Consider the following 15,379-nt stretch of genomic DNA (forward strand, 5'->3'; position numbering starts at 1 on the left):
GGTGACTGAGATCAGCACAGGTGATGACTACTGAACTCCAGCCTTCCCCAAGGCATATGGCTATGGCACGTACCATAACCACAGAATGTTCACTCGAGCTAGTTCTGTTTTTTCTGCCTGAGATGTCCACGTCTGTGTCAGAGAGGGATAGCTGGCAATAAAGCTGAAAGGCTCTGGGAACCAGCTTCCATGGCAGTTGGCTCTAGGCTGGACAACCCTCACCTCCACCCATTTATTGCCATTTTGTCTCTCCCTGCTGTCGTTACTGCGCCAGAGGGAGACAAGTGCCTTTGGGATTAGTTGTTTGGGTGATGACAAAGTCATCCACCAAGGGAGGGGAAGAGCTGGAATGTGTCTCCATTTGGAGACAAACCCAAGAGGCTTCTTGTAGCCAAGAGAGAAGAGCTGGCCAGGATTGTTCCCTTTAATCTCTTGGGGATGATTCCAGTCCAAAGAAGCGTGATATCACCTCTCCAAGACCCTATGCTGAATGTCCTCGTAGACACCGACACATCTAAATGATTAAGGCCCAGAGGCTGCTGACCCCATGCCACTGGGCTCCCTGGTCAGCTGTGTCAAAGGACAGAGGCCGGGGTGGCATGGAAGCAGGACTGGCAAGGAATGCTGCCAGGAGCACAGGGCCACGCCAACTTGAAGACTCTTGCTTTCACAGAACATGCTTCTTCTCTTTTAGTACTGGGGCCTGGTTCTGAAGAACAGCGTCTACCACACTAAGTTGTTTTATGCATTTTCTCAAAGACAGCAGTTGATGGCTGAACCAGGATACTATGGAGTTGTGTTCTTTAAACAAGCTTGTATACACACTCATACATGTGCCAGACATCTAAATGACTTGAGTGGACACCATCTACCCGAAAAAGGCAGGTGCTGGAACGTGGAACTACATCCCAGCTCACAGCCAAGTCTGGTAAAATGACTTAAGAAATACACTCTGTATTTCTTTGAAAAACTTTTATTGCGCAGAAAATGGCCCATTCCCCTTTGCAGCTTGGTTATTATCACCTTTCAAATGTTTTCCTTTGAACTCTAACTCCTGCCCCACTGAAAAATCTCTTCTCTTCTTAAATGAAAAAGAATAACCTATCATTGCTGGTCAAAATCAACTGGAAAATGGTTTCTGGGGGCAAAGGTCCAAAGACATCACTCCAACAGGGCGAGAACCCCACACGGAGGCCCGCAGACTCAGGAGTGGAGGTGCCTGTTGCCTTCCCTCTGGTGATGGGGAGCTGGTTGCCCATCGTATCGGCCTTGTGTTTGGGCTCACTCAAGCTCTGGCATTTCATTTCCTGCATCCCCTGCCTTCAAGGGGACTTCAATCTGGGGAAGAACAGTTGCCTGGAGCTGCATACGTTTCCAGAGTTGGAAAACATTTCATGCAGCATGTCACCAGGGTTCTAAAATAAACTGCAAACTAGTGGTTATAAAACGGGAGCTTTAAAGGAAAGGTGCGCTGCAAGAGCCGGAAGGAACACTGTGGAGAGCAGAGAACCAGGGCACATGTTGGAGGCTTGTGGATTTTGGAAGCTTCTCTGGAAGGTCTTCAGTCCCCTTTCTAGTAATTGCAGGTCACCGTGTGTGCTTCATAGGAATGCAGGGGTGTTAAGAGGCTAACCGTCTCGGCCGGCAGTGGGGTTGCATGATCCCGTGTGGCGTTCCCGCCACATGAGGCCACTAACAGCATCTCCCTGCGGCCCCATCCCGCAGCCGCCACTTGGCACAGCACTGCCTTGTTCTGGGGTTTGCAGGAGCCACGAGGGATGGAGGCGGCTCTCCGGGGGGCTGGTCTAGTTCCGATGGTATTCAGGAGGCGAAGAGGGTTAGGGACGAGGCCACACCGGCGATGAAAGTCCTGTCTCAAGTTCAATTTTACTGGAAGGCTGAGGTTTAAAGGGGGAATCTAGAACACCCTCCTCTTGCCTTGTTAAGAATAAGAATAATCGCGGACACTCCACCTCATCAGAAAACGGGACGTGAAGGAGTCAGAGCTCTGATGGTTGCTAGCAGCACCCCTCCTGCGTTTCCACAGGTGAGCCATGGCAGCTTTTGGACAAAGTGAAGAGTGAGACAGGTTCTCTGCTCCTTTGTATTAGGAGTGAAGGTTCAAACTGAGGCATGGCGGGGCTGCCACGGAAGTGCCAAGGTTGGCACAGACACCTGATCTAGGCTGCCCTGAAGAGCTTCCAGGCCTCTGTTCGCCCTCCACCAGCCCATCTCCACCAGAAGTCCGCCAGACGCCCCTTCCGGACTGGCCCCGCCCGGGCAGGAACCCTCCCTGGGCTGACTGCCTGTCAGTCACCAGTTCTTCCCCACTGTGGCTCTGGAGCTAGCCGGATGATGTCGGTCTCTGGCTCAACTATGAGAAATGAGCAGTTTGACTCAAGGAGCCAGTTCCGTGGTGTTCATTATCCTTGGCCTTCCATGAAGATCGGGGTACACAGGAGGTTTGGGGTGGAGTCAGCTGTGAGAGACCAACCTCAATTCCAACATCTGCATCTCTGTCTGGTTGGCTATGAGGCTGGGCTGAGGGAATTCTCAGCAGCCAGATGGATTACAAGGTCCTGGCACACACTGCCAGCCTGAAAAAGGGCTCACCTTTCATAATAAATGTGCTGAGGGGAGGTGAAACCCTGGCACCAAAACAGAGAAAAAAAAAATGGGTTCTTCAGAGCCAGGGTCAACAGGAAGAGGCGAGTGGCATCTGTGCCTTTTGGCCTGGCCTCCAACAGTGCTGAAATGTACCCTTAGACAAATGAGTGGTGCAGACACGAAGTTTGGTACCACAGTGAGGGTGGGCTGGGTGAAGGAGGAGGGGCGGATACCTAGTACAGGAGGGGACAGGAGAGGTAGGAGCAAGAACCCACGCAGGGGTCTTAGCTGCTCCCTGATGCCAACTGGGTCAGTGACACTCTGAAGAAGGCTAATAAATAGACGGCTGGGACAGTGTTCAGTCAGGTCGGGATGGGACCATGTAGGAGGACACGGCAGACACCCCCGTCACTCCCACACCGGGTGCCAAGTGATCAGTGTCTCTAGTAAAGATATAAAAATGAAGTTACTTCTTTTCAAGTATTAAAAAAATAAGTTAATTGACAAAAAGGGTCCGAAGCGGCTGAGCATCTTGCTAGGCTGACAGCTTCATCTCAATGTGCAAACACAGGAAAAATGTCAGGGAAAAAGATAATCTCCTACCCCGACGTGAGGCGCTGAACAGTAACGACGCCTGTCTGTCAACTGGGGGCTAGAAATGCAGGGCCTCATCCTGTCCCCCAAAGTCAGTATTTTCCAGTGTGAAAACTGTTGTGAATTCAAAGCAGAATGCAGCAGTCCACAGGCCTCAGGTCAAAGCCAGAGAGAGGCCTGGGGCATCTGGCCACAAGGGGTCCAGTGTGCGGTGCAGGGGGCCGGGGAGCAGACCCCTCCTAGGTCCTCCTTACTTGCAACATGAATTCGGGAGCCAGCCCATCTCCAGCTTCCCCTGTGATGCTGGGGTAGGCGCTCACCTGCTGGCCACTGCCCCCCTCCCCGGGCTTGCTTCCCATCTTGTCCCCCGCACCGGGGTGTCCTCTTCATTTCTTTGGTGGTGCTTCAGGAAGCATGAAGAAGATCGCCGCCCCCTCCACTCTGTGGAGGTGCACTCTGGTGGCTGTGGTTTTGACAGACAGGGAGCAGATTCCTTCTCTTGTCTCCTCTTGTGGAAGGAGGAGCACCAGCCACCGTGGAGCCTCGGGGAGCGGGCAGGTTTTCTTTATTCCCACTTCACGTGTCAAATATTCCTCTCTCTCTCTGGAGCAGGGAGTCAGGGTGGGCCCCTTCCAAGGAGGCTGAGCCACCTCAGATAATCATCTTCACCTGGGGTTCCCCAGAGCATAAACCTTGACCCACTTTTCAAGAGGCACATAGACATTTGCATGTAAACTCCCAGGAGGTGCCAGGCCTTCTGAGAGATCTTTCATCCGGGTGGTTTGGAAGAACCCAGCCTGGGTCAGGTGGATGCCACAGACCAGCCAGCCGGAGCACAGCTGGAGCTCAGGACCAGTTCAGGCTGAAGCCCTTGGACAGCATGACGGCCTCCAGGTCCTTGTCCTCTTCTTTTTCCCGGAGTCGCTGCTCCTCGAGCAGGGCCACGAGGGCATCTCTCTGTTCCACCACCTCCAGCATCTCGTTCAAGATCTTCTTCTCCTCTGACAACTCCTCCTCAGTTTTCAGGTGATCTGGGCAGTGGCCAAAGACATTAGGTCTCTAGGGCCAGGAGGCAGCAGGCCCACACCCAGCTTTTCCCGGTGGCCCCCAGCCCTGCTCCCCGCTTACCTTCCACTGCCATCCGTTCCCTTAGTTCCTGCTGCAGTCGGCTCTGCCGGTCTTCCAGTTCCAGCTCCCGGGCACTGGCATTGGGGAAGGGTGGGGGACGGGAGGGAGGAGGAGGAGAGGAGAGAGGGAGATAAGCACAGTGACTTGGGGGCCATATTTCCTCATCCCCTAAATTAGGAAGAAGCTGCGCTCCTGCTGTGACAGGGGCTGAGCTGATGGCCCCCCTTGGCTGGTTCCCCACCCAAAGGCTACTCACAAGATCATCAGCTCCGACTCGTAGCGCACCATGGCATTTTTCTCTTGCACCAACTTGAACCACTCCTGCATCAGCTTGGGGTCATCTTTCTTGCCCATGCCTGCCAAAGAGAGGGTGCGTCAGGTGCAGCAAGTGTCTGCCGTCTTCCCCGGCCGGCAGGAGTCATCACACAGGGGCAAATGTGCAAAGAGAGCCGAGCAGGATGCTGCCGGAACACTCCCAAGCCAGGTCCAAAGTTTGCCTACAGCCATGGAAGGGGGGCGTGGTGCCCCAGAGCCTAACAGAGTCTGTGCTCTCCACCTCTCCTTCCCAGGCCCAGCCCACACACTCAGGAACCTGATTCCAGCCTGTCTGGACCCCTCCTGCTCAATGGATTGCTCTTGTTAGGTCTAAAGTGCTTTGCCCTCTTTTTCCCCTTTTCCCCCACTCATTTCCTATCTGTATGGTACTTGCTGGGTACTAGATCTGCTTTAAGAAAACCAGTCTCGTGAACCAGGCAAATGCAAGTTTATAAACTGCACTTACTCCTCCTTTAAAAGTACCCTCACTGACCCAGCTCCTGCCCCTGTCTGGGCCACTGGTACTGATGCCTGCCTGTTTCTTTAGTTCCCGGTCAGGGAGATGGCTTTTCTCAAACTGTGGCTTTATCGGGCTTCCTGACAAATGCTCCCCTGAGGAATCCTGCATGGTACATGCAATAGTACCTCCCAGGATGGCTGTCAGGCTTCTCACCAAGGGCAGAGAGAACACCCACTAGGAAATCAGGTAGTGCCCTCTGCTCTGACCCAATGTCAGCAGCAGTTTCCGGGGCTAGTGCTCTGCACTAACATATAGCTGAAAACTCCATCTCCATCAGTGGCAGCCTGACCCTGTGGGGCTTAACTGAAGCAGCAGAACAGTAGGAAGAACGTTCCAAGGAATCAGACCACCCAAGGAGAGAACAAACTCATTTTCCTTGGAGCACAAAGAAGCTCACGGCAATAGTGCGGTCCTGCCTAAAGCAAAAGACAGACTCTATCAGCGGTCTTCAATATTTTTGGATTTCAAACCATTCTGGGAATCTCAGGAAATCCAGGGACACTCTTCCTAAAAAAATACATGTCTACATGTCCAACACTTTTATACAGAACTTCAGGGTGTTTGTGGGCTCCCTGAAGTTCACCTGTTGGTCCCAGGTTAAGAGGCACTGGAGTGGGAGATCCTTCCAAGTGCCTTCCATTTTATGACTCACTTGGGTGGATGTCCTATCCCGGTAAAGACCAGACCCAGAAACATATGGAATACACCCTCAGGTGGGACAACGCTCCTCTGTCAAGCTCCTTACTCACTGTTTTCCTACATTCTTCCCACCTGACTTTCTTGCATACTGTTCAAAGACAACTCTCTGCTGTGTTGTTTGCTTGATACGCGGGAGGCCCAAGCCAGTTAGTCTTTCAATGGGGGCCACACTCTGGAGAGGCAGAAACGAATAGCACTCACACAAGCGGGGGTTAGTGTGTGCACAGAGCCTAGGTACACGTGTGGCTGTGCTCCCAAGGTGGAGGCCTGTCCCTGAGTCCTACTCTGCAAGGCAGAAACTCCCTCCTGACCAGTCGAGCCTGCCTCCGTGGAGTACTGGAGTGTCTGGGGATGAAAGTTCTCCTTACCCGACCCAATAGACTTGGTCCTTTGGCTTTTAGAGCAGCCCACAGCTCAGTTCCATGCATTCCTTTCTGAGCGTCTCTGCACAGTGTGCCCACATGGCATGGAAGATGGAGCCCTGAGGCATGCAAGCTGTCCAGTGCGGCAAGCTGGGAATGCACTGGGAAGTCTCTCCCTCCTTCCCGCCTCCCCATGAGCAAGGACAAAAATTTCACTGGGAGACATCTGAACACTGCTCATGAGCTATGGTAGAGACTGTTCACAGCCGATGAGCAAAGGTATATGGCGGGGTGGGTGAAAGTCAAATGTGAGCGCCATGAAGAGCAGGGTTAAGAGGTTAGCAAGGGTTAGTCATGACCACACTCCCCTTTCCCCTTCCCACATGCCTTTTCAACAACAATCTTATCACCACAACAGAGTTTAAATCAGACAAACTTAAAAAAAAAATACACACACACACTCAGCAAGACACAGGGTAGAGAAGTTTGCATTTAGTGGGTTTTTTTTTTTTTTTTTTGGTTTGTTTGTTTTTGTTGTTTTTGGGAAAAGAACTTGTGGGCATTTGTAGACCAGTCTTTGTAAGGACAGTATTCCTCGACTCCACCGATACAAATCTCTGCCACACAGGTAGGAAGTTCCTCACCCGTGTGTCCCCTCTATCTGCTCGATTTGAGTCTGAGAAGTCCCACCATGAATGGCGACACAACGTCATGGGATGCTTCAGCTGTAGCCTGAAAGGCCAGTACCTGGAGGCTCTCTGGTTTCCCTCTGTACCCCAGTCCTCCCCAAGACAGTCAAAGGGATACTGTACCTTGTAAGAAACTGCCACATACTCATGGAATTTTGTAACAAGGCTATCGAGTGTCAGAGAAAAAGAGAAATAGCTGGGTTTTGGGTCCCTGTTTGGCTAGTGTTGCTATGACTGCTGAGAGGCAGTGGGGATGAGGTTGGGGGAGTTACGTTACCTTCCTGGACACAGCAAGGGCAGAAGGAGAGAGGTCTACGCCGTGGAGTCCCGCCACTGGGCTCAACTTCAAAAAGGACCAAACAAGGAAAAGGAGGAGGAGGAGACGAAGAAAGACAAAAAGAAAGAGGAGGAAAAGGAGGAGGAAGAGGAGTTTGGAAGTGGAGAGGGACAGGGAGAAGGTGAAATAAAAAACAAGCAGAGGACAAAAAGCATAAGAAGTGAGAAAGGAACAACAGGAGGAAAAGAAAAAAAATACAAGAAATGGAAAAGCAGAAACAAGGGAAACAAAGTCTACAAATGAATTAAGTCCTTTTTTCAGCATGGAAACTGAACAAGGGCAGACCCAGGCATCAGGCGTGTGGCTTAAAAAAAGAATGCACGTGCTTCCTGGCAATGGTGGGAGGCTCTGGGGTTGAGTGGGTTGCTCCTTCTTCCTCTGTTCCTTACTGTGAGGGTGGTGACATTGGGATACCATCACATGGTGGCCTTTGGGTTTTGGGTGTTGGGTTCCCTCCTCAAAAATGCCCAAAGCCCCTGGGTCTGGTCAGCCGACCTCTGTGGAACAGTCCATGATTAAATCTGTGCCCAACACTGCTCTTAGGTTTGCAGGTGATAATTTCATGTCACCAACCAAACCCGTGTGAAACATTCTACGATGTCACCATAGACGCATGTGCTCCACATACAACTGGCCTTGGAGAAGTGTAACAGGTGAGGAGGGGTCTGCCACCACTGGATTACCAGGCCCTCAGAAGGCAGCTCTGAGTCTACGGAGGCAGCGCCTCATCTGGGGAGGGTTTCCAGGCCGTCTCTACAGTGCTGTGAATTCTGAGCCAGGACAAATTGAGGGAAACATATCCACACAGAGGCGACTTCCCCTGGTCCGCATCATATCCCCCCACCATGTACCAGGGAGAGCCAACCACCCCCTTTTCTTCTGCCCCTCCATCTCCAGAATCTCCAGAGAGGACTCCAATAGCACAGCTGGGGGAAGGCTGTCACACTGGAAGACCAAAGGGGTGAGCTGACAGGACATATCGAAAACTCACAGTAACAATGCTGGTTAAGAGTCATGGACGGGGCAACTGAGAGAAGACAGGGTGCAGAGAGACATGCCTAGGACTGAGGGAGACCTGACAGTTACTCAGGGAGAGGGAGAGGAGCCCAGCAAGGGACCATCACAGAACCACCAGGGCACACAGGAGACACAGGCTCAGAGAAATGGCCTCAGGACTGTAGGGAACAGGGGTGGTTTTAGGATTGGGACAGGGTTTAAGAAATAGCTCTGTTTCAGTCAACAGGAAGGCCCAATAGGCAACCTACTGGCCGAGGAGCCCTTCTGCTTTGCAAACGCAGGTACCACATTTTCCCTTTCTTTTTAACCCTTCCTCATAGTGCTTTGTGCACAGTGAATCTGGTGTCGGGTAAAACTTCAAAACTAAAGCCAGAGACTTGTTTGTGGGTGTGCACGCGTGTCTACAATGTTGATCACATCCAGGGTTCTAAACAAACATGGCTGTGACCAGCTGATGCGCTAGGGGAGGGGAGAAGGGCTCCTTTCTCTGCTCAGGGCTGATCCATATCCAACCTTCCTTGTCTCAAAGTGTAGACTCTATGCTGGCGCTCAGAACCTGGATAAGTAAGACAACGGCGATGAACAATGTCTGCGGCTTCCTGGTACTGGCGTTATGCAGACAGACCGGTGCTGGATGGAATGGTGTCCACAGCTGTTAGCAAGTGATGGGGACATGACGCACAGCCAACATAGTGGAGACCATGTACTTGCATATATGTACTTTCTGGATATCACAAAATGTAACTTTTAGTTCCTTTTATGTAGACCACATCCTCATACACCCTTTCCAATACAGAAGACAATACGAGATAACAGGATATTCAGAACAGAAATTTGAAAATGAAATTAGTAAAGGGGACATCAGGGAAAGCAAGTGTTAAAAAAAGTATAAAAAAAGAGAAGGCATTGTCATAGTAATAGGCAGAACGCAGAATGGGAGTGGGCCACCCCTCTGAGAGGAGCTGGGCTGAGCAGACAGGATGCACGGTTAGGACTCTCTTCTCCAGACTTTCCTCTGTGCTCCAAAGTCCAAGTAGTAATGTATACTACTTTTATAATCAGAAAAAATACCCAATTAATATTGTTTTAAAAATAAGAAATCAAGGAGAAAAAGTCATTTAAACGAGGGGAGTTCCACCGGGACTTGAATCTGAAATGAGCACGCCAGGGAAACACAGAGGTGCTGATTTTGAGTGTAATTTCTTCGCTTTTTTTGGAGATGTGAGAAATAGATGATTTGGTCCACTAGTTTGAAGAGCAAAGATGTTGTCAAGCTTGTGGCAAACACAAGTCTTTAAAACTTTTATTATGATTATTTTAAGATGCCAGGGCAGTAGGTTTCTGTGTCTTTGCAACGGGTACCACAGTGATCACTTCTCCAAGTATCCCTGTGTTCCCTGGACCTCAAGTCAGACCGTCTGAGCAAACCCAGAATCTGGTCCTGGTTGGAGGCTTCTCACCAGCAGGTCTACACTCTCATCCTAGACTGCTCTGCCTGCCTTCGAGATGCTGCAAGCTCGCCTGCCCCACCTTCTATCTCGGCAGCAAACTGAACGCCACAGGTTTCCTTCTGGCACGTTCTCTAGTGCCACTCATCTTGACGTGGGGGCAGCGGAGATGGGCCACTGACAGCACGATGTAGAGTCAGTGTACTGCATGTGATACACATGAATCCTGCTTTCATTTTAAAACATGCTCATAAGCGTTACTTCATCTGAGCCTTACCCTGCTCCCGGGTTGGCTACCTGGTCAGGTGTACCAGCTCTATTTCCAAATGAGGGCTCTGAGGCTCTGAGCAGTTAAATGTGGCACAGCCTGACTAAAGCCCACATCCTCCTCTCCCATTCCGAACCAAGAGTCTGTCTGCCCTCTGGAAACAGCCCATAAAGGCTCAAGGCAAAGCTAACAAATGGTAGCTCCTGGAAGCAACCAGGAGATGGAGGAGTCCCATGTAGACCCTACTCAGAAGGCCAGGCCTGGGAAGGCGGTAGCATCAGCCTTTCCTTCCATTATTCTGCAGAGGCCCAGAGAGATAAGTGACCTTGCTGGGTACGGGGTGAAGCTAGGACCTGAATCCTAGGTTGGGGGTGTTCCCCATACTATCACTTGGCCCTGACCTGCCGGGACACCTCATTCTAGGCCCTGCCTCTCATGCGGTCCAGGGCTGGTCTGGGAGCAAGTCAGTGGGTCAGTCTCAAGGATTCCTGGACAAAAATAAAGGGGATGTTTAGGTCTGTTCTAGAGCTCAGGAACAGCTGTGGGCATCTGCCTCAACCCAGGTACTTATCTCCCCCTACCATACAGGCTCCCAGTTCCTATTGTTGGACAAAGGAGCCCTCACCCCAGGGTTAAATCTTGAGTCTCTACTGACAGCGCCTGGTAGACCAGGATGAGGGTCTAGACAGATGGGCTAGGGAGAAATCTACATTCCAGAAGTACCAGCCTGGACTGCTGTATTTCCCCATGGGATCATGGTTATATTCTAGAATGTCATAGCCTTGTACCGTGCACTAGAGACATTATGAGGAAAATGGGCTTTTTACAACTGCATTTTCACAGGAAAAGGAAAAGGCAGAATTCCAAACAATTACCTCACAAACACCATAGAAATAACATCCTCTCATAGACTCAAAATAGGCACCCCATCCCAACACCTTTTGATACACTGTAGCTTTTTCATGTATGAAAATCCATAAAGTAGCCCTGGGTTAGATTACTTCCTTTCAGCTACATTTTTGGGAAAATCCCACATAAAGGAAGAGATCCTTTTCCACTTCCTTTTGGCCTGTGAACAAGCTCCAAGGTGTCCTGGATAGGACACAGGAATGCTTATTTCTTGGTCATATTTCGTGGTTCCATTTTCCTGCTATGGTAGCCCTGGGCCTGTCTCTGTGGGCCAGCCTGTGTGGCCATCATCTTGCCTGGGTGGGGGCTCTCATTTCTCAGCCTGGTTTTGGACAGTAATGCCACTCTATCTGTGGATAGCTGACCCAGCATTGTAGCAGTAACTTTTTATACAATTCATGCTTACAGATACTACCAGAATGTTATTTATCTTTTGATAAGGAACATCAGGGGCATCACCTTTCATGTCCAAGCTCAATCTACCGGATTAAACTTGTAGAAAGCCCGAGACTGGGAGAATTTCTTGGTGATTCGGGTATAAGGAATGAGGCTTTCATTGATTTTCTTTTCTGTGTAGTTGAGGTTACGTAGCCTGAAGCAAGGTAAGATTGACCAGATGTTTGGTTGCCTGTTCTAACTCCTCAGTATCAATGCCATGCTCCTGACTTGAGGCAGGCAGCTTTTGCACTCCAAGGATGACGCAGCCAATTCCAAACCCAGAGGGAATCAAGTTGGCTGGTTTGCAATGCTGCTGAGTGGTAAGCACACAACATAATAGGGTGGAAGGCTTCTGGTCTAGTAGCCCCAGTCTACATACATAGCCAGCGCTAAGATGTGCCTTGTGTTATAAAAACTCAGTGTAGAATGAATCTCTAGGTTGGGGAATAAATGAAGCCCCCCACCAAAGAAAAGGAAAAAAACAGGTAAGAATGGAGATCTAATATGCACACTTGCAAACACACACACACGTGCGTGTGCGCACTAGAATGCTGGATTGGAAATCTTAAGAATTTTAAAGTTCCTAAGCAAAAACAGAGCAAGGCTAATAATGAGCAGACCAAACAGACAGATAAAAAAATTTACCAACATCAAATAAAGGAAAGCAAATAAAACAGGAAGGGAGGGAAGTGAGCAGGCCTGGGCTAGGCCTCCCTGTGCCTCTCACCAGCAACAATGAAAAGACCACTCTTCAGGCCTTTCTGTTACATTTGTAAACCATTCCCGTTCTTTCAATTTCCCTTTGACACATACAGGTGGGGAAATCTCCAAAAATGAAAAATTAGGTATATATTTTAAATTGAAAGTTCTTTTGAAGAGAGACCATTTTTATCTAAGGATTTCCAGTCATCTATCTGTCCTAGTGCAACAAAACGTGGGTGGACCAGTTAGGGAGAGCCTGCTCAGTGTCTGGCGAAGAAAAGGGAAGGGGAGTGAGGTCACTTGGGGTCACCTCTCTGGTCCAGGGTTCACTATGTGTTTTTCTAATGGTGTCTTTTGAAATCACAAGATTCAACTATGTGAAGAAGATATCTTTATTTTCTATACTCTGTGGCTCAAAAAGTGACTTTTTTTGTTCTTTTGGAAAAGAGAGTGTGCACATGCATGCGAGGGTAGGGAAGGGCAGAGAGCAAGGGGGAGAAGCTTAAGTAGGCTCTAGGCCTAGCATAGAGCCCAATGTGGGGCTTAACCTCACGACCCTGAGATCATGACCTGAGCTGAAATCAGGAGTTGGACACTTAACTGACTGAGCCACCCACGTGCCCCAAAAAGACTTTTTAATACAGGTCTGGAACCTTAAAATAGTTAGCTGAGAGCCACTGAAAAGATCCTACTGAAGCGATACACAGAGTTTACTGGGCAGAATGTGGGGCAGGGATCAGGAGTCTGGACTGTTCTGGGCAGGGTATGGAATTTTCAACACCTGGACACTGCCTGGAGCTTTGTCTCATCCCACTTGAGAACTAAGATTGGTGCTGGGTCCAGCAATGGGGTTGCCCTGTGGCCTTCTGGGGATATAAGAGTAGAGAAGCAATCAGGCTCTACAATTCAGGCACCAGATTTCAAAAGGGCAACCCTCCATCCCCCAACAACGAATATTACCAAGTATTTTAAGAAAGAAGCATCAGCAGAAACCAAAAAGGGACCTAATTCTGGCATCTGTTTTCCTCTTGGAGCTGGGCAGGAACAGGGGCCAGAGGGTCCTTGCTCTGAGCCTGGGGTATAAAGGACTACCTTCAGAACGGATGGTTCTTTCCTGCTTCATTGGCTGGATAGTAACAGCCTCTGTGTGGTGAGTGGAACCACAGAGAAGTCTAAATTTAACACTGAAATCATACTGAGCTGGCAAAAGAGGAAGTACTGAGTTGAGAACCGAGTAGCAGGGGCTAGAAGGCATTTGATGGTGGCGTATTTTATAACTCAGAAGATACCCCAGGGTTTCTTTTTTCTACTTATTTCCCTTTCCCCTGAAATATGTTGGAATTATAAACCTGAGAGGCTAGTAGCTATCCTGGCAAGGACAGAGAACTGAAAACAGCCAAGTGCATTTCATCCCTCAAGCATGGGGTAAAGAAAACAAAACTTTAGGCACATGAGGTCATCAGTGTGGCAACAGGATCTTGAGCTGGAGGGAAGGTGAATATAATTGTAAAGAAATGGGTTTTGACAGTTCTTTCCAGGAGATTCTGAATTAATGAGACTCTCTTTCAGACACTGGAGATTCCTTTAGGATTGACATAAACACTGCCCCCCACCCCCAGGGCATGTTAAGAGGAGATGGGAAAGGAGTCAAGGTTATTAGACAGGAAACAGGATTTATTAAGTGGAATGCAAGCAGCGGCCCTTTTACAACATCAGTGGCCACGAGTATGAAGTCTCTGAACACACCAGAAGCCCTGGGCACTGAGGGGGTTTGCAGAGGAGTGGGAATCTGTGGCACCCTGGGGATGGAAAACAGAGAGCAGAGATGAGCAACAACCCAACCCACCTGAGGCCAAGAGCCTGTTCCCTTAGTGCTTGAAGTTCTCTAAGAATATGGCACTGTCATATAATAGGGATCACAGAATTAGGCCCTTTGTTTGTAAATGAATGGACCACAAATGACTCTTAAAAGTATGGGATTATGGCAAAAAATGGCAGAGAATAATCTTTGCCAGTTCTTCTGTTTTAAGACCACTTCTAGGCAAGGAGCCTGTAAGGGGAGGTAAAGAGGTCAGACGGCCCATCCCAGGAGCCTGAGGCTCCCCTGGCTAACCTCAGGAGCAGCAGCCTGGCTCTCCTCTTTTTTTTTTTTTTTTTAGATTTTATTTATTTATTTGACAGACAGAGATCACAAGTAGGCAGAGAGGCAGGCAGAGAGAGAGGAGAAAGCAGGCTCTCCACGGAGCAGAGAGCCCAATGCGGGGCTCGATCCCAGGACCCTGGGATCATGACCTGAGCCGAAAGCAGAGGCTTTAACCCACTGAGCCACCCAGGCGCCCCGCCTGGCTCTCCTCTTGACAAAACTGCCCAAAGTCTAGAAATGAGACTCATGGAGTCATTATCACTCTAATCTAAAACAAGTGGTGAGCTCTGTACAGCCAAGACTTCAAAAATCGTGAATTCCTTTAAGGTAGTGGTTCTCCTGCTTTAGGGGTCATGAGAATCACCTGGAAGGTCTGTTAAAACACACAGAACCAGGCGTCACCTCTAGAGTTTCTGATTCAGAAGATCTGGGGTAGGGGTGGGGAATTTCCCTTTCTAGTAAGCTATCAAGTAATGTTGCTGATGCTGCTGGCCCAGAGCCCACACTTTGAGAACCACTGCCTTAGACTTTTCGTATGTTCACTGAAAAGAACAGCAAATAAGTTCCATGACACAGCAAGGAGGGAGGGACATTATTATAGCCACCTGTCAACACAGCCTCAAGTTCAGTGAATTTGGGCAGAAATCACAACTGACACATTTCCCACACACTTGGATCTTTTAGGGGAAACATGAACACACCCTCATGAAAACGGGTGAGGCTGAATTCTTTACATGTTTGGCATCTGAGTTATGAGTGGCAGGGAGAGTCCTACTGGATGTGATGTCTACAAGTTATAAGGAATGAGAATGAGATCAGGGCAGAGGCCACGTTTTGGTGGGGGCAGGGTGAGGACAGAGAGGGAGGGAGAACCAGAATGAGTGCATGTGAGTGCATGTGCATGTGTGTTACTGTCAGATGACAAAACAGTATCAGAGGGACCAGGATGCAGATGAGACACAGATGGGTAAGGGCAGGTGAACTTCCATGACAAAAAACTAAAATAATGTGGGGAAGCAAAGGCACTCTCAAATCTCCCTCTGGACAATGCGGAGGATCCAGCACGCTGCTCTAGCTGAGCTGGAAAAGGGCCTGTGCTTTTGCCAGTTGGTTATCGGGTTGATTTCTTCTTGTTTGTGAGCAGGGACCGGGGACCGCGGCTGGGAAGGGGGGTCAGCAGGGTTAGTGCCAGCAACAGACGCC

The 15,379-nt window shown here is 49.6% G+C and overlaps 1 protein-coding gene across 1 annotated transcript in view; it reads right to left on the minus strand.

Annotated features, from left to right (window-relative positions):
- Positions 1 to 964: 964 nt before the first annotated feature.
- The window catches only part of MICAL3 (microtubule associated monooxygenase, calponin and LIM domain containing 3), a 195,512-nt gene continuing 181,097 nt past the window's right edge, over positions 965 to 15,379 (minus strand). Inside the window, exons 34-37 of the mRNA XM_080812092.1 lie at positions 7,192 to 7,257; positions 4,586 to 4,685; positions 4,330 to 4,403; positions 965 to 4,232 (exon numbers count right to left, since the gene is read on the minus strand). Of these exons, the coding sequence (XP_080668218.1) occupies positions 4,048 to 4,232; positions 4,330 to 4,403; positions 4,586 to 4,685; positions 7,192 to 7,257 (425 nt within the window). The 3' untranslated portion in view covers positions 965 to 4,047. The remainder of the gene's footprint in view (positions 4,233 to 4,329; positions 4,404 to 4,585; positions 4,686 to 7,191; positions 7,258 to 15,379) is intronic.

The sequence above is a fragment of the Martes martes genome (assembly GCF_963455335.1).
Source record: "Martes martes genome assembly, chromosome: 8".
NCBI classification, from domain to species: domain Eukaryota; kingdom Metazoa; phylum Chordata; class Mammalia; order Carnivora; family Mustelidae; genus Martes; species Martes martes.